Raw genomic sequence first — 19,734 nt, forward strand, 5'->3', positions numbered from 1 at the left:
CTGCATGTACAGTCAGCGACTTGATGATTTAGCGAACCATCTTAGGCCTAACGACACATTAGTTAATGAAGGTTACTGTCACTTTAATACACTTAGTCTGTTAAAAATTGACAAAGCCGGGTCCCGTGACGTACAAATAGGTTTTAACTTTAACAGATGTCGAAACTTAATAGTTTGTGTGCACAAAGTGATCCCACTGAATAATACAAGCTCACACCTGCTACAAAACAGAATGCTTCGATTTCTGGCTACAACTACACTGACGCGTGGGACACACTGACTACACATGATCAGTAGATGTGATCCACTAATCAATAGAGGACATAGTGGCTACGTCAATACAAGGCATCACTCACTCCGCTGCAGCGCGGTTAAGGGAGAACACACACATCCGTTCACAATGGCAAGAAAGTTTCAGAACATTCTTCTTCTTGTTTTACACATAGCATTTTGTCAAATCTCCTCGGGAAGTGGTGGATTACTTGCGGTCAGTGGAACAACGGACGCGATATTCTTTACTTCTGATGTGAACACCTATCAACAGTGTTATAACCTATGTGCGGCAGTGACGGTGTGCACTGCGTTCAACTTCCATCCTAACTCCGGCAGATGTGAGCTCAGCATGTTTTCCAACACCCCAGCGGCGAGCGGGGTGTCCCTGTACACCGAATTTCACAAACTGTCGGATCAGGTGGGTTCCTCACATGTAAACATACCATTCTAAACGTACATCAGATGGACTGCTGACATGAGATTCTAAACGTACATTAGATGTACTGCTGACATGCCATTCTAAACGTACATTAGATGTACTGCTTACATACTGTTCTAAACGTATATCAGATGTACTGCTGACATACCGTTCTAAACGTACATTAGATGTACTGCTGACATACCGTTCTATACGTACATCAGATGTACTGCATACATACTGCTCCATACGTCACCAGATATACGTACACCAGTTGCACTCCTGACATACCATTCTATATGTACATTAGCTGCACTGCTGACATACCATTCAATATGTACATCAGATGTTCTGCCGACATACCGTTCTATAGGTCACCAGATGTACATACACCAGTTGCACTCCTGACATACCATTCTCTACGTACACCAGATGAACTGCTGACATACCATTCTATACGGACATCAGATGGACTGCTCACATACCGTTCTACACGTACATTAGATGTCCTATTGACATACCGTTCTATCCGTGCATTAGATCTCCTATTGACATACCGTTCTATACGTACATTAGATGGAGTATTGACAGACCGTTCTATTCGTACATTATATGTACTGCTGACATACCTTTCTATACGTACATCAGATATACTGCTGACATACCTTTCTATACTAACATTAGATGTACTGCTGGCATACCGTTCTAAACGTACATTAGATGTACTGCTGACATACCGTTCTATACGTACATCAGATATACTGCTGACATACCTTTCTATACTAACATTAGATGTACTGCTGACATACCGTTCTATACGTACATTAGATGTACTGCTGACATACCGTTCTATACGTACATTAGATGTAGTATTGACAGACCGTTCTATTCGTACATTAGATGTCCTATTGACATACCGTTCTATACTAACATTAGATGTCCTATTGACATACCTTTCTATACGTACATTAGATGTCCTATTGATATACCTTTCTATACGTACATAAGATGTCCTATTGGCATACCTTTCTATACGTACATTAGATGTCCTATTGACATACCGTTCTATAGATACATAAGATGTCCTATTGACATACCTTTCTATACGTACATTAGATGTCCTATTGACATTCCGTTCTATAGATACATTAGATGTCCTATTGACATACCATTCTATACGTACATTAGATGTCCTATTGACATACCGTTCTATACGTACATTAGATGTCCTATTGACATACCGTTCTATACGTACATTAGATGTCCTATTGACATACCGTTCTATACGTACATCAGATGTACTGCTGACATACCATTCTATACGTACACCAGATATACGAACATAAGTTTGACTGCTGACATACAATTCCATACGAACAACAGATGTCCTATTGTCATACCGTTCTATACGTACATTAGATGTCATATTGACATACCGTTCTATACGTACATTAGATGTCCTATTGACATACCGTTCTATAGATACATTAGATGTCCTATTGACATACCGTTCTATACGTACATAAGATGTCCTATTGACATACCGTTCTATAGATACATTAGATGTCCTATTGACATACCGTTCTACACGTACATTAGATGTCCTATTGACATACCGTTCTATACGTACATAAGATGTCCTATTGGCATACCGTTCTATAAGTACATCAGATGTACTGCTGACATACCATTCTTTACGTACATCAGATATACGAACATAAGTTGGACTGCTGACATACAATTCTATACGAACAACAGATGAACTGCTGACATATCGTTCTATACGTAAATTAGATCTACTGTTGACATACCGTTGTATACGTACATTAGATGTACTGCCGACATACCCTTTTATACCTACACAAGATGTACTGCTGACATACCGTTCTATCCGTACATCAGATGTACTACTGACATACCATACGTACACCAGATATACTTTCATCAGATGTGCTACTCACATACCGTTCTATACGTATATCAGATGTACTGCTGAAATGCCGTTCTTACGAACATCAGATTTACGGCTGACATACTATACTCTATATCATCTGTAAATAAAGCATACTATTGATAATTACGCTGAAGCTCAGTGTTCAGCTCATCTTCATTAGTATAGGGAGTTATATCCCTCTGTTGTCTCACTACCGTCCGTCACAGTGCGTGGCACTTCAGCTCCTATCTCTCTTTTGTCTCACTACCGTCCGTCACAGTGCGTGGCACTACAGCTCCTATCCCTCTATTGTGTCACTACCGTCCGTCACTGTGCGTGGTACTACAGCTCCTATCTCTCATTTGTCTCACTACCGTCCGTCACAGTGCGTGGCACTACAGCTCCTATCCCTCTATTGTGTCACTACCGTCCGTCACTGTGCGTGGTACTACAGCTCCTATCTCTCATTTGTCTCACTACCGTCCGTCACAGTGCGTGGCACTACAGCTCCTATCCCTCTATTGTGTCACTACCGTCCGTCACTGTGCGTGGTACTACAGCTCCTATCCCTCTATTGTGTCACTACCGTCCGTCACTGTGCGTGGTACTACAGCTCCTATCTCTCATTTGTCTCACTACCGTCCGTCACAGTGCGTGGCACTACAGCTCCTATCCCTCTATTGTGTCACTACCGTCCGTCACTGTGCGTGGTACTACAGCTCCTATCTCTCATTTGTCTCACTACCGTCCGTCACAGTGCGTGGCACTACAGCTCCTATCCCTCTATTGTGTCACTACCGTCCGTCACTGTGCGTGGTACTACAGCTCCTATCTCTCATTTGTCTCACTACCGTCCGTCACAGTGCGTGGCACTACAGCTCCTATCCCTCTATTGTGTCACTACCGTCCGTCACTGTGCGTGGTACTACAGCTCCTATCTCTCATTTGTCTCACTACCGTCCGTCACAGTGCGTGGCACTACAGCTCCTATCCCTCTATTGTGTCACTACCGTCCGTCACTGTGCGTGGTACTACAGCTCCTATCTCTCATTTGTCTCACTACCGTCCGTCACAGTGCGTGGCACTACAGCTCCTATCCCTCTATTGTGTCACTACCGTCCGTCACTGTGCGTGGTACTACAGCTCCTATCTCTCATTTGTCTCACTACCGTCCGTCACAGTGCGTGGCACTACAGCTCCTATCCCTCTATTGTGTCACTACCGTCCGTCACTGTGCGTGGTACTACAGCTCCTATCTCTCATTTGTCTCACTACCGTCCGTCACAGTGCGTGGCACTACAGCTCCTATCCCTCTATTGTGTCACTACAATCCGTCACTTTCGTTGCTGTACGATCTCTTCATGTTCCGTCCCAGGTTCCAAAGGAGCTGTGTCGATCACGGCCCTGCATGGAGGAGCAGTATTGTGTAACGACCCAGTCTGGAGATTCCTTCATTTGCCTCAACTATAAACACGGTGAGCATTTGTAATGTGGATTTCTCAAACAATGTTAATGGCTTTAAATATTTGTTCTGTAAATAGCCCTAATTCAAAATGCCATAATGCTATATCAATCCATTTCCATATTTCCATCTGTGCACATTGAACACGTCCTAGGACAATGTTTGCTTGTTTTTCTCCACTCTTGGGGGGGGGGGGGGGGGGGGGGGGGGACCACTGGTTGTGACACAGGCGAAATACACAAACAAGTATATGGAACGACGGTACACATATCAACTAACATGTGCAAATTAAAAAAAGGGAAACGTACGAATATGCCCTACGTTCTGATTGTCCTTCACTGTTAAGATAAACACTAGACAATAAACTTGCAACCTTAAAGTCAGTTACAAATAATTTTTTCCCAAGTAAAGAGAGTATTTTTGCACTTTTACCCGAACTTAATTAATGCAATACCTTTGGTTATATATGCTGGTGTGTCATAGCACGCATTGTAATCGTCGTGAATGGCTGCAAAATTGCTGGTGCGGCGTAAAACAACAATCACTCACTCACTCACTCATTGCAAGGGGGCAGTTCATGACACATTCATTTGCTAGGAAGCAGTTCAAATCTTATGCTGGTTTAAGGAAAGACAACCTGACCCGTGTATTCTCTCCACAGCAATCAAGTGCAATGATCCCCCGACATATGCCGGCATGACTGTGGAGTCGGTGATGTACCACACATCTGGTGTGACAGCAGTATACGGGTGTGGGGTCGGGTATGAGGCTGCAGGAGGCCATGAAGTCAGCTCCTGCACAAACACAATGTGGATCAAACCCACCCTGATCTGTCGGGGTAAGATTTTTGTTTTTTGTTTGTTGTTTAACGTCGCACTCAGCAATATTCAAGCTGTATTACGGCGATCTGTAAATAATTGGGTCTGGACCAGCCAATCCAGTGATTGGCATCATGAGCATCGATCCACGAAACTGGAAAACAATGACATGCTTCAATCAAGTCCGCGAGCCTGACCACCCGATCCCGTTAGTCGCCTTCTACGACAAGCATAGTCGTCTTTTACTGCAAGCGTGGGTTGCTGAAGACCTATTCTACCCCGGACCTTCACGGGTCTGTCGGGGTAAGAAGTAGAAGTCACCGCACGAGTGTGTTTTGGATGGTAAATATCTTAGGAATAAACATTACATAATGTTTATGCAAGGCTGTTTATTCCCAATACAGAATTTTTACCATCACGAAACACAATCGTGATAACGTTGTTTTTATGTAATGTCATTCTTAAATTCTGTCATCGAAAATGAATCTCTTACAAACGATACCTAAAAAATGAAAGATTTCCTGGAGAGTGCGCATTAAAATACATACGCCCGAAAGTTATTCTGCTTCTTTCAACGCGTTTCTCGTGACAAAAACGAGCGCGCAGCCCTTTCTTTGAAAAAATATGAAAGGCAAATAGTATGTTTACGAAATCATACGATTGCAGATTTCAGATAATGTTAAATAGTGAAAATATATCCAATATCGATCAAAAATAATTGGGTGCAGAAGCAAAATCTGCGAGTTCTTATTCAGCTTCTTTCAACGCGTTTCTCGTGACAAAAAGAGCCCCGACGGCATAGTTTCTTATGTCAATCACGATTTCTTCACCATACGATCATCGCAAAATGATAACACATGTAACTTCACTCGTAAACTCCCCGACCCGTGAAGATCCGGGTTAGAATAGGTCTTCAGCAACCCATGCTTGCCGTAAGAGGTGACTATGCTTGTCGTAAGAGGAGACTAACCACCCACCTGAATACCATTAACTGAAAAAACTTATGTAGCAGCTAATGTAGCAGGGCAACCCTACCATGAGACTGAGACTAAGTGGACAGGAGTATAGCGTAGTACAAAACATCCTGCTATTGAGTATTTGGAGTAGGTCACTAATGTTCACACCGTCTTTCCTTCTCAGAATAAACTTCTATGTCCCTTGTATTTTGTGTGTGTAGCTACAGACTGTGGATCCCCTCCTGTACTCCCTAACATGACCGGGACAGCGTCTACGTCGTTGTATGGAGCCATGGCCACATACACCTGCTTGATTGGCTTCACAGAGAGCGGGGCGGGGACGAGCACCTGTCAGGCAAATGGCGCCTGGTCCATACCAAGTTTATCATGCACAGGTGTTAACTTTTGAAATCTCAAATGAACTTTGGTGACTTGTAAAACCTTACCTAAATCTATGTTGTGTAAATGTGTTTGTGACAATTAAATAACTCAACGAGTAACAGTAAACTGATGTAAATTGTATTCTCCTAGTTGTAGACTGTGGGGCTCCATCTTCTCAAACCAACATGGATGTGTCTGCTCCTTCCACGGAATACGGAGCCACGGCCACATACATCTGCGTGACTGGCTACACAGGGAGCGGGACAAGCACCTGTCAGGCCGATGGCTCCTGGTCCACATCAAGTGTAGCATGCACAGGTATGTCGTCACCTGCGACCATATACAAGTTATTAGTTCCAAGCAGAAAGATAATGCTAAAAATATTTACAAATGTGACATTTATTTGTTTTTGAGGATATGCTGAGATGGCAGAATACCTTCCAATCTATACTGATCAGAAGGGAGCATACATCGACTTTGACTGATTATAAGACGAAAACGAAAAAATGTATTGTTTGATAGGCATTTCTCTGAAGTTGAGGGATGACACAATAGCCCCAATTCATGGAGGTAGTAGTCCCAGAATCTGCGGGTACTTATTCAGCTTCTTTCAACGCGTATCTCGTGACAAAAACGAGCGCGCAGCCCTTTCTTTCAAAAATATGAAAGACAAATAGTATGTTTACGAAATCATACGATTGCAGATTTCAGAAAATTTTAAATAGTGAAAATTTGTCCAATATCCATAAAAAATTATTGGGTGCAGAAGCAGTATCTGCGGGTTCTTTTTCAGCTTCTTTCAACGCGTTTCTCGTGACAAAAATGAGCGCGCAGCCCTTTCTTTCAAAAATATGAAAGACAAATAGTATGTTTACGAAATCGTACGATTGCAGATTTCAGATAATTTTCAACAACAAGAAACAGCATATTTTATTGCATATTCCAAACAAAGCTTTTAATATATCAAAGTCAAGGCTTCAAAATCCTGTCGTTCTATACTCAGTGGCAGCAAGCTCGACATCAACGAGGACATCCCAGGATGGGGAACTATATATTTCAAGAAACGTTAATCAGTGTATGACATGTTATCACAGTGAAGGTAAACGTTTACTACCAGACCCGGAACAAGGTATTACAATCTTTGTGAAGACTATTTCAGCAGAGATACGGGTAAATGATATAGAGTTGAACAAGCCTGTTAAAGATGGACGTGATCATTAATCGTAGTTATGTTACTCCCACAAACAACGCTTAAAGATAATCTAAGGTCATCATACGAATACCAGAAACAACCGAAAACAACAGATGACGTCACATGAGGTTTCCTATGCGTGTAAAAGTGCCTCGACGGCATAGTTTCTTATGTCAATCACGATTTCTTCACAATACGATCATCGCAAAATGATAACACATGTAACATCACTCGTAAACTCCCCGACCCGTGAAGATCCGGGTTAGAATAGGTCTTCAGCAACCCATGCTTGCCGTAAGAGGTGACTATGCTTGTCGTAAGAGGAGACTAGCGGGATCGGGTGGTCAGGCTCGCCGTCTTGGGTGATGCATGTTATCGTATCCCAATTGCGTTGATCATTGGTCATGATGGCAATCACTGGATTGTCTGGTGCAGACTCGATTATTTACAGACCGTCGTCATATAGCTGGAATATTGCTGAGTGCGGCGTTAAACAACAAGCAAACAAAGCACTCGTAAACTCCCCCGTACATTCGTGGCCGACCTACTCCACCCACCTGAATACCATTAACTGAAACAACTTATGTAGCAGCTAATGTAGCTGGGCAACCCTACCATGAGACTGAGACTAAGTGGACAGGAGTATAGCGTAGTACAAAACATCCTTCTATTGAGTATTTGGAGTAGGTCACCAATGTTCACACCGTCTTTCCTTCTCAGAATAAACTTCTATGTCCCTTGTATTTTGTGTGTGTAGCTACAGACTGTGGATCCCCTCCTGTACTCCCTAACATGACCGGGACAGCGTCTACGTCGTTGTATGGAGCCATGGCCACATACACCTGCTTGATTGGCTTCACAGAGAGCGGGGCGGGGACGAGCACCTGTCAGGCAAATGGCGCCTGGTCCATACCAAGTTTATCATGCACAGGTGTTTACTTTTGAAATCTCAAATAAACTTTTGTGACTTGTAAAACCTTACCTAAATCTATGTTGTGTAAATGTGTTTGTGACAATTAAATAACTCAACGAGTAACAGTAAACTGATGTAAATTGTATTCTCCTAGTTGTAGACTGTGGGGCTCCATCTTCTCAAACCAACATGGATGTGTCTGCTCCTTCCACGGAATACGGAGCCACGGCCACATACATCTGCGTGACTGGCTACACAGGGAGCGGGACAAGCACCTGTCAGGCCGATGGCTCCTGGTCCACATCAAGTGTAGCATGCACAGGTATGTCGTCACCTGCGACCATATACAAGTTACTAGTTCCAAGCAGAAAGATAATGCTAAAAATATTTACAAATGTGACATTTATTTGTGTTTGAGGATATGCTGAGATGGCAGAATACCTTCCAAACTATACTGATCAGAAGAGAGCATACATCGACTTTGACTGATTACAAGACGAAAACGAGAAAATGTATTGTTTGATAGGCATTTCTCTGAAGTTGAGGGATGACACTATAGCCCCAATTCATGGAGGTAGTAGTCCCACGTGGCAGCTACTGTACGTTCGGCAGGTGTGAACGTTGCCATCGTTTAAGTTTATCCCTGAGATGATTTTTTTCAGTCGGCTGCAGCTGGTCGTGCTTGCAATATAAACCTTCGTAGCCCCCATCAGCCCCAATTCCAAGACCCCTCTCTCTGATACCATTTGATCTGTTTGGCAAATCGTTTGAAAACCCTGAATTAAGTTTCCTTTAGCTAAGGTATCAAAAGTTTTCCCAGTCTACCAGTGTATACTTTCTCTGGATTGGTATTTTAATTTTAACATACAACTATTATACAACAATTATCATAATCATCGGAATGTTCATGTTATTGTGTTGCTATTTAGAGGCTGTATGATCCATAAAGATGTCTGACATCAACTTCTATATTACTTCAAAGAATCGTTTCAGTACTTGCTCGATAAAAGTGCCTGTACTGAAACATTGCGTTGACATAAAGACGTCAATAAGTCGGCTCTGCCATCGAGACATTTCCAATAAGTACCCAACTTGTCACTGCTAGTGGTGGATTGCCAGACGCCCGTGTCGACTTCTGTGGCTGATCCCGTCAACTACAACTACAGCACATACGGCAGCTCTGCTATCTTTGCCTGTCAGTTGGGGAAGACGACGTCCTCGGGAACAGCAACATCTACGTGCCAAGACAACGGCGCCTGGAGCGAGCCCACGTTACAGTGTACCGGTACGTCCAGTTTGTAGGAGGCACGAGGGCCTCGCAATGTTTGGGTTGTCGTAAAGATGGCTACACTAAGAATGGGCCAGGTGTGTTAGATGAGAACCATGTAGTCACCAGCGACAGTTTGCGCAAACTGACATCAGCATCTTGACTATGGCATCAACTGTGCCGGACGACTTTCCTAGTATTTTACAAGATGACTGTACCAATGATGATGTCACTAAAAATATTACAGATAATTTTCTCAAAAATGCCTACAACAAAAGTCGAAATGTTAAACAACATCCATCATTTAAAATGTAACAACTCTCCAGGAATAGATGACACCATTTCGGCTGATCTTCTTGTCCCATACCTAGAATTGTTATTTAATGTGATGTTTGAAGAGGGATACTTCTCAGAAACATGGTCTAATGGTATTTGTATTCTGCTTCATAAAGCAGGTGATTCTAATGATGTAAACAACTACAGAGAGATAACTGTCTTGTGTATCTTCAGTAAAATATTTTCTTTTAACAAGAGACTTGTGTCTTGGGCTAACACCATGGATACAATTTCTGAATCACAGGCTGGATTTAGGTAAGGTTACTCAACAGTTGGTAATGTCTTTATGTTGCAATCTCTGATACAGCGCTATATCACCAAAAAAGGGGGGAGTTTTATGGATTATTTGTTGACTTTTCCAAAGCATTTGGTTCTATACACAGGTGTAAACTATGGAGATTATTTACTGCACGTGGACTTAGTTCCAAAATGTCGAAGTTATTATGTAGTATATATATGAAAAAGTTGAAACGTGTTTAAGGGTTTAATGTCTGATGTGTTTAAATGCAAATTTGGCGTCCGCCAAGTATGTATTTTGAGTCATAAATGAAATCGGAAATCCATAACAATAGTACAAACGGCATTCAATTACATCCAGATGTCGTTCAACTCTTTTTATTATTATTTGATTTTATCATGTTCTCAAGCACAGCAGGTAATTTAAGTAAACTGATGTCTTAGAAAATTACTGTGATAAATGGAAACTGAAGTCAAAACTAAAATTATTGTATTAAAAAATGTTGCAAACTTGCCAAAAATGAAAAATTGTCCCTTAAAGGTGAACGTTTGAATGTGACTACCCACTGTAAATATCTCACTTGGTCTATTCATGTAAGAGAAGCATCAGTTCAGGCCATAACGGTTTTATTTGGTATATTAACATATCCTTGGTGATAAAAGTTACAAGTCATTCTTTAAGATTGTTTATGTTACAATTAACCCAATTTTACTTTACGCTGCTGAAATATGGAGATTAAAACAATTTAATGATATCGAAAAGGTCCACCTATTTGCATGTAAAAAAATTCTAACTTGCCACTACGGGTTTTCGCCGCGATTCGCTGTGCAAAGCTGCGTCCCTTGGACACGCCAGAAACCTATGATTGTGGATTCGAATCCCGGTTATGTTTCTAAGCTTGTCAGCACAAAACCCGTGCTCGTGGGTTTCATCAAAGTGGTAAACGTCTGAGACCTGCATCACATCAGGCTACCCTCCCACATTAAGCCGACACGACGTGATATAATTGGAATACTGTTAAAAGCGGCGTTAAACCCAACTCACTCAGTCATCCCCGATTTTGCTCTGTGAATATATGTCTGTGTGTTCCAACAGATCTGCAGGATTTGGAAACAGATTCATCAGCAGGAACGTCGACGTCGTTGGTGTGTGAGGATCGGGTGTCTGGGCCGTCACTTGTTGCCGATGATGCTTTGGCGCCGGCTCCGTGCCAGAATACTGAGATTGTAACTGGGTGTTCAAGTTTGCTGGACGTGCGTAAATGACACATTGACTTTTTCGTGACGATATTGATAACTCGTTTTTCAGAGGACCTCCTTCAGTGGAGGTGCCCTGTTAAAGGCGGAGAAGGCTTCACGTTGTCATCAAGTCTATTTCATGGTGTTTGTGAACCTTTCAAGTAATCCGACTGATGCAACTGAATACTCCCTTCTCAGAAAACGGTTGAATATCAGTTGATTGAGTGGATTGTTTGTTTTTTGTTTTATTAGTATTGATTTCTTGTAGAATAACGAGCCTTACTCCGACGGTCAGGCGATTGTGGTGGTGGACGGGAAGGTAGTGTGCAATGCCGTAAACAGCTGGCAGGCCACGGGGCGTGAGTACATTGTCTTTTACTGAACGAACATTTGTGAACAGTCAGACATCGATATGCTCCAAGTGATGCCCAAATGACACATGTACATTAGTTAGGATGTATGCATGTTGACCCACATGAGTCGTACATGGCTGAAGCTGACTAGTTACATATGAGGAAAACGCCGAAACCCCTTCCCACTAAGCATGTATGGGACCTCATGATATCCTTCTTCTGCCGTAGCTGTGCGAGGTCACGCCCGATGCTGCTCCATGGCTGGTCTCAAGTGCGAGTACCTCCAGATGCCATACACAGACAAGGCCGACAATGCCCAGACAAGCAGGACCTGCAAGGACGGCTACTGGCCCACAGGCAAGCAGTTTGCAATGCTAATTTTCCATATTGGTATGAGTGAATGAGTAAATCGCTTCTTTGAACAATTTTTCAGAAACACCATGCCAATTCAGATGGCGCGGGACGAAAGTGTGCAGGTCTTAGACGTTTATCGAAAGTGCATCTGCCGCAACATGGTACAGTTGTGGAGAAACGTAAAAGAAAATGGGATTCGAACCCTTTTCTGGCACGCCTATGGGACGCAACCCTGCACAACGAATTGCGGTGCCATATACGGGCCCCATAAACGACTGGGCCATCCGTGTTCCTTATACGTGTCTGAACCAGCGGGGTCAATGACCGCGGTACACAGAGACATAAGGTCCGACAAGAACGGTTCAGTCACGTCAGACTGCTGACAACTCGCTGCCATATTCCCCACAGATCACCCACACCCTGAGCCCATTTTTGCCGTCTCCACTTGACCATCTTGTCTTGAGACATCTATGGACTAATAGGATCGATTCGTTAAATCCGGGACAAATCGGAAATCTATATAATTATTCATTCATTGGGTATACAGGAAGCAACCAATTCTTTGACATATATGCTTATATGACTTTTTATGTTGTATATTCTGTGGATGTGAATGAGATGTCCAGTCATTTGTAAGACAAACTACCGACAGTGTTTTCATTCTCCTTATTAAGGCTGCATTGTGAGCCACTGGCATGGACAGTTCGATGGCGTGTTCCTGACGGCTGGCGGCTGCACTGCACAAAACAATGGACCCGATGACGGTATATTTTCTTTGTTTGTTTGTTCTTGTTTAACGCCGCACTCAGCAATATTCCAGCTATATGTCGGCGGTCTGTAAATAATCGAGTCTGTACCAGACAAACCAGTGATTAACATCATGAGCATCGATCCACGAAATTGGGATACCATGACATGCATCAACCAAGTCAACGAGCCTGACCTCCCGATCCTCTTAGTCGTCTCTTACAACAAGCATAGTCACCTTTTACAGCAAGCAGACGCTGAAGACCTATTGTACCCCTGATCTGCAGGGGTCTGATAGCGGTATAGCCTCCCCTTCATTGAACATCATTATCAGCAGAAGTCAGTGTCAATATCTGACAGTTAATTACACAACTTCCTCCTGTGTTATCACCCGTGCATATTGACGCTTCAGCCAGTGAGCGCTCAGAAGCTCAGGGTTGCGGCCATCTACTCATCGCTACAATGTATAGCAGCCGTAGGGTTCAAAGCACAGAGTAGAGCTCCTTTAACTTCCAGGCGTATTTCTCCACCTCCTGCCCGCCGTGCCCATGGGTGATTGGGGAACGTAGTACACTGACGATGCAAGAAATGGGATTCAAATCTCACTTCAGTACCTCGGTCAGTTCCACCTTCCTCTCCCTGGAGTCATGAAATAAAACATTTTAAACTTTGTCCTATGAAGCTGTCCTTAAAGACAAATATTGGGACTTACCTCATTACAAACGTACAAACGTGGTGTTAAAGTTCTACAGTCGTCGATACTCTGTTACCGCTGTATTATCACAGATTGTGTACAATTCATTGAAGGCGTTTTTGGAACCACAATATGTTGCTCGGCCCCCAACCTCAACTGTATCTGGGTGGAGTCGGAGGTGACTGGGAGTGGTCTTGGGGATACAGCCTCGGTTTCATGTCTGAGTGGCTACACTATGACTGGTTGCATGAGCTTCTCGCCAAACGCAGGGAATAGAGGCGCCTACATCGAGAGTGAGTACAGACGGTTAGAGCGAGGGAGTGTTGCTTTTAGCCGCTTTTAGAACTATTTCCGCCATTAAAATCAGGTCTTAGTTTTCGCTTCCGCTAACGTCCGGGAACCAGATACTGTCGCGCCAACCATGAGTAGTCTATAAGGCGACCATGTAGGAATGCCTGACATCCTGCAATGACGACCTCAGGCCATCTGAAACGCAAGTTCAACTCAAGGACAAATTTAACCTGAAAATGAAAACAATAAGGTACAAAACAAATTTCTGGCAGCACAACCCGGTCAAGTTGTCTTAACTACGCCAGTCAGACATTGTGAGCTCAACACTCTTGAGTCTATCTTGGATAACTGTAAAGGGTTCGTGGCAAGACAACACAAATTGCAAACTCACACATGTCAAAGGGTTGTAACCACACCAGAGGAAGGGCAAACGGCTGAAGGTCACGTTCTTGAAAGAGAACGTCAGTGCCGCCAGCGTGACGCCGTGCATGTCAGCATTGCTGCACCACTTATTGTACTGCGGGTGATACTACAGATTCAGAAACGTCATCAGCTAAGTCAAATGCTGGCCACAGAAATAGTATGCAGGAAACCAAATACTTTTTGATTAAAAAAACCTTAACCTTCTAATATTCTCCAGTTTTATAGCTTTTAACAATTTCATCATCTTTCCAAGCAATTATTATGCAATACATGTCTTAATTGCTACCCCCGTCAACGCATATCTCAAGAAAGTACAATAACAGCAATATTTTGAGGCCACCCCGAACGCAGGTGACATTTGCACCTGTGAGAATGCATGGGCCAGTGTGAGGTCATCACCTCCGGACAGGTGTTAGATCATTACCTCAGGCAAAAGGCCAGTTTCATACATGAATGACAACACGCAGATAATAAGTTTATCATCAGGTTATTTGTAAAAGTATTATTTAAGGCTTATCACAGTATAGGTTAGGAAAGACTAGATTAGGTAGATTGGCGTTATTTGGATATATGCTATTTCATACCCCTGTGATTCGTATGTATTACCTATATAGTCAGAAAAGCATTTTTTCCTCATTTCCGAGAGTACTTTAAGACCTGATTTTCATGAGATTGTATTTCCGAGATTTCATAGTCTGAAACATTCGTCACCACTCGCCCCTTTCCGTAACCTGCAAGAAAACTTCTCTCATCTATCAATGTTATGTTCCGAAAACACGACAGACCATTCAATGTGTTTCACGGAGCGAAGCTATGGTAAGAATAAACTAATAATAGGAAACGTAGTAAAAGTTCACATTTTATCAGCTAAATGTAACTAAAGAGGACAATCTAAAGTATCAAAAACTCACTTGACACCGACAATGATCACTAAGCTTCTGTATACTTGCTATTACCATGGCTATTAAACGGGTCGCGCGGACGTCGGTGAAAAACAACCTCTCGTGGATGACTAGTCCGTGAGAATAGTAAAGTGCAGAGAGCTAAGATAAGGAAACCACAAGTACCAGACTAGCTACTGAACCAATGCAGAGGATGTAAGTACCAAAATACAAGCCTGAACATAGAGTATCCAAAGGTGAGTGAGTGAGTGAGTGAGTTGGGTTTAACAGTATACCAGTTACGTCACGACATGTCAGCTTCATGTGGGAGGAAAGCCCGAAGTGATGCAAGTCTCAGACGAATACCGCTTCGGTGAAACCCACGAGCACGGGTATGGTGCTGACACACCTAGAAACATAATCGGGGTGAACCGGGATTCGAACCCACAATCACAGGTTTATTGCGTGCCCAAGGGACCCAACTCTACACAGCGAATCGCGGCGCCTTAGACGACTGGGCCACCCGCTATATAGCCCCCCCCCCCCCCCCCCAAAGGTACCAAAAACATTTACAACCAGTAAGTACAATTAATGAGATGGCAAAAATGACCATGAATGTATGAGAAATTTCAACATAATACTAAAACTAAACTAAGACATCAAAGTACAAAAACACTTTCAAAACATGAATAAGCTTGCATAGATATATGAGATGTGTCAGAGAACCCCGGATATTGTGTGAAGTACACATCCTACACTGGGCATTGGGGCGATATTGGGCTAGGTCATCATAATATTAAGACTAATACGCAATGTTTGTGGGATGAGAAGCTTGTTAATATTTATACTTACTCATATTCGTACGAGCTCCTGTTTGCCTGTTAACCCTACGGAGAAGTGGAAGTTGATCTATGTTTTGTTACATTCCAGACGTGAGCGGTGTCGACAGCTGCGTTGCTGTGAACGGACTGGCAAGGTCGGGCTCAGATACACCCCCTAAAGCTGTCGCCGCTTGTTGCAATGTCGGCTGGACTAATGTCTAGACAGGACAACATGGACGGCGTCTTGTCACGTGCTGGCAACCCACCAAAAAGGACCTACATGCTTGAAAAACAACTCTGTAATATATACATGATCCAAACACGTGACATCTACGTCATCACTCAGCAAGGCCCGTAGGTGCAACAGTCTCTTTACCCCCTCAACACACCCGTGACATCTACATCATCAGTCTCTCTAGCCTCTCGACACACCCGTGACGTCAACATCATCAGTCTCCCTAACACCAGAACACACCCGTGACGTCTAATTCATCAGTCTCTCTAGCCCCTCAACACACCCGTGACGTCTACATCATCAGTCTCCCTAGCCTCTCAACACACCCGTGACGTCTACATCATCAGTCTCTCTAGCCCCTCAACACACCCGTGACGTCAACATCATCAGTCTCCCTAGCCTCTCAACACACCCGGGACGTCAACATCATCAGTCTCTCTAGCCCCTCAACACACCCGTGACGTCTACATCATCAGTCTCTCTAGACCCTGTACACACCCGTGACATCTACATCATCAGTCTCTCTAGCCTCTCAACACATCCGTGACATCTACATCATCAGTCTCTCAAGCCTCTAACCACACCCGTGACGTCAACATCATCAGTCTCCCTAGCCTCTCAACACATCCGTGACGTCTACATCATCAGTCTCTCAAGCCTCTCAACACACCCGTGACGTCTACTTCATCAGTCTCCCTAGCCCCTCAACACACCCGTGACGTCAACATCATCAGTCTCCCTAGCCCATCAACAGACCCGTGACATCTACATGATCAGTCTCTCTAGCCCCTCAACACACCCGTGACGTCAACATCATCAGTCTCCATAGCCCCTCAACACACCCGTGACATCTACATGATCAGTCTCTCTAGCCCCTCAACACACCCGTGAGGTCAACATCATCAGTCTCCCTAGCCCCTTAACACACCCGTGACATCTACATCATCAATCTCTCTTGCCCCTCAACACACCCGTGACGTCTACATGATCAGTCTCTCTAGCCCCTCAACACACCCGTGACGTCAACATCATCAGTCTCCCTAGCCCCGGATCACACCCGTGACGTCTACTTCATCAGTCTCTCAAGCCTCTAGCCACACCCGTGACGTCAACATCATCAGTCTCCCTAGCCCATCAACACACCCGTGACATCTACATCATCAGTCTCCCTAGCCCCTCAACACATCCGTGACGTCAACATCATCAGTCTCTCTAGCCCCTGTACAAACCCGTGACGTCTACATCATCAGTCTCTCTAGCCCCTCAACACACCTATGACATCTACATCATCAGTCTCTCTAGCCTCTCGACAAACCCGTGACGTCTACATCATCAGTCTCCCTAACACCAGAACACACCCGTGACATCTACATCATCAATCTCTCTAGCCCCTCAACACACCTATGACATCTACATCATCAGTCTCTCTAGCCTCTCAACACACCCGTGACGTCTACATCATCAGTCTCTCTAGACCCTCAACACACCCGTGACGTCAACATCATCAGTCTCCCTAGCCCATCAACACACCCGTGACATCTACATCATCAGTCTAACTAGCCCCTCAACACACCGGTGACATCTACATCATCAGTCTCTCTAGCCTCTCAACACACCCGTGACGTCTACATCATCAGTCTCCCTAGCCCCTCAACACACCCGTGACGTCTACATGATCAGTCTATCTAGCCCCTCAACACACCCGTGACGTCTACTTCATCAGTCTCTCTAGCCTCTCAACACACCCGTGACGTCTACATCATCAGTCTCCCTAGCCCCTCAACACACCCGTGACGTCTACATGATCAGTCTATCTAGCCCCTCAACACACCCGTGACATCTACATGATCAGTTGATCTGGTGCCTCAACACACCCGTGACAACTACATCATCAGTTGATAGGGTGCCCTCACCACACCCGTGACATCTACATGATCAGTTGATCTGGTGCCTCAACACACCCGTGACAACTACATCATCAGTTGATAGGGTGCCCTCAACACACCCGTGACATCTACATGATCAGTTGATCTGGTGCCTCAACACACCAGTGACATCTACATCATCAGTTGATAGGGTGCCCTTAATCACACCCGTGACGTCAACATCATTAGTCTCTCTAGCCTCTCAACACACCCGTGACATCTACATCATCAGTTGATATGGTGCCTCAACACACCCGTGACATCTACATCATCAGTTGATCTGGTGCCTCAACACACCCGTGACATCTACATGATCAGTTAATCTGGTGCCTCAACACACCCGTGACAACTACATCATCAGTTGATAGGGTGCCCTCAACACACCCGTGACATCTACATCATCAGTTGATCTGGTGCCTCAACACACCCGTGACAGCTACATCATCAGTTGTTATGGTGCCCTTAATCACACCCGTGACATCTACATTATCAGTCTCTCTTGCCCCTCAACACACCCGTGACATCTACATCATCAGTTGATCTGGTGTCTCAACACACCCGTGACATCTACATCATCAGTTGATCTGGTGCCCATGTACATGAACATTTAACAGAGAACCCAATTGCACGAGCTGTTCTTTACAGGAATTGTGTGAGGTGTTGTGATCTACCTTCACTCATTGTGGTATTGTTGAGATGAGATCAAGGAAGCCGCTCAAGTCACACACAACGCCAGCTATAGAACTGGAATTCGTTTTTTGCGAACTTTACATGGAAAATCAGTCCATGTAAATCAGGCCTACTTAACAGTGAATTCATATAACAGTGAGTTGAAATTCATTCCGTCACGGTAGAGTAATGTATACAACTATGTCATCATAAATGTCGATTTGACTTTTCGGTTGCTGTAGTTCCCAGTGGAATACGACGTCAGTCGATGACAATCTGGCGTAAATTAGGGTATTGTATGACAGACACACGTTTCAACCAGAAGCACTGGTGATATGGCAAAATTGATATGAGAAATTCAGGTAGTTGTTTGACATTATCATTGTTAGAGTAATGTATTTATGCAGATTAAAAGAACCTTATCTATTTTTCATTGTGCTTTCATTCTCCCTTTCAACGAGATGTTTTCGAGTATCGTGTCATTTGTTCATGCTTGTTGTAGTACTCTGCAAGTCTCTGCGTCCTTGTTTGTGTCCAGGCATCCACCAACTTCAAATACAACAATCACCCTGGGGAACTATATACTTACTGGCTCAATGTCCTAGGGGGAGGTTGGTTTGGGGTGGTTGTGTAGTTTATGCCACAATATTCCAGCTATGACGGCGGACCGTAAATAATCTGGATCAGACAATCCAGTGATCAATATTGTGAGAGGCAATCCACTAAGTCTGACCAGGCCAGGTTGCTGGAGGCCTGTTCTCCTCCAGTCCCCACGGGTTACGATCACTTTCATATTCGCAATCTTAATGAAGACCCATGTACGTGTAGTCATGGATTACAAAGACCAAGACAAACGAAATCATATGTATTTCTCTTTTAAAAGGAAGTTTATTGTTCACGGGTTCAGCTTGATAAG

The 19,734-nt window shown here is 43.8% G+C and overlaps 1 protein-coding gene across 1 annotated transcript; it reads left to right on the forward strand.

Annotated features, from left to right (window-relative positions):
• Positions 1–372: 372 nt before the first annotated feature.
• LOC124134227 (sushi, von Willebrand factor type A, EGF and pentraxin domain-containing protein 1-like) lies at positions 373–19,245 on the forward strand. Its single transcript, XM_048381471.1, has 14 exons — positions 373–691; positions 4,000–4,099; positions 4,748–4,924; positions 6,082–6,255; positions 6,392–6,559; positions 8,191–8,364; positions 8,501–8,668; positions 9,452–9,631; positions 11,283–11,440; positions 11,694–11,784; positions 12,007–12,135; positions 12,807–12,896; positions 13,687–13,866; positions 16,099–19,245. Exons 1-14 carry the CDS (start codon positions 401–403, stop codon positions 16,209–16,211), a joined length of 2,193 nt encoding a protein of 730 aa, XP_048237428.1. The 5' UTR covers positions 373–400; the 3' UTR covers positions 16,212–19,245.
• The last annotated feature ends 489 nt before the right edge of the window (positions 19,246–19,734 follow it).

The sequence above is a fragment of the Haliotis rufescens genome, unplaced genomic scaffold, assembly GCF_023055435.1.
Source record: "Haliotis rufescens isolate VD_foot unplaced genomic scaffold, xgHalRufe1.0.p SCAF_1, whole genome shotgun sequence".
Lineage (NCBI taxonomy): Eukaryota > Metazoa > Mollusca > Gastropoda > Lepetellida > Haliotidae > Haliotis > Haliotis rufescens.

What these genes read in the sequence shown, in the direction of transcription:
- LOC124134227 (XM_048381471.1), top strand. Translation starts at nt 401, where the DNA reads ATGGCAAGAAAGTTTCAGAACATTCTTCTTCTTGTTTTACACATAGCA. An exon ending in ACCAAGTTTATCATGCACAG is followed by an intron (nt 8,365 to 8,500) that starts GTGTTTACTTTT and finishes GTATTCTCCTAG; the next exon opens with TTGTAGACTGTGGGGCTCCA. An exon ending in GCCCACGTTACAGTGTACCG is followed by an intron (nt 9,632 to 11,282) that starts GTACGTCCAGTT and finishes GTGTTCCAACAG; the next exon opens with ATCTGCAGGATTTGGAAACA.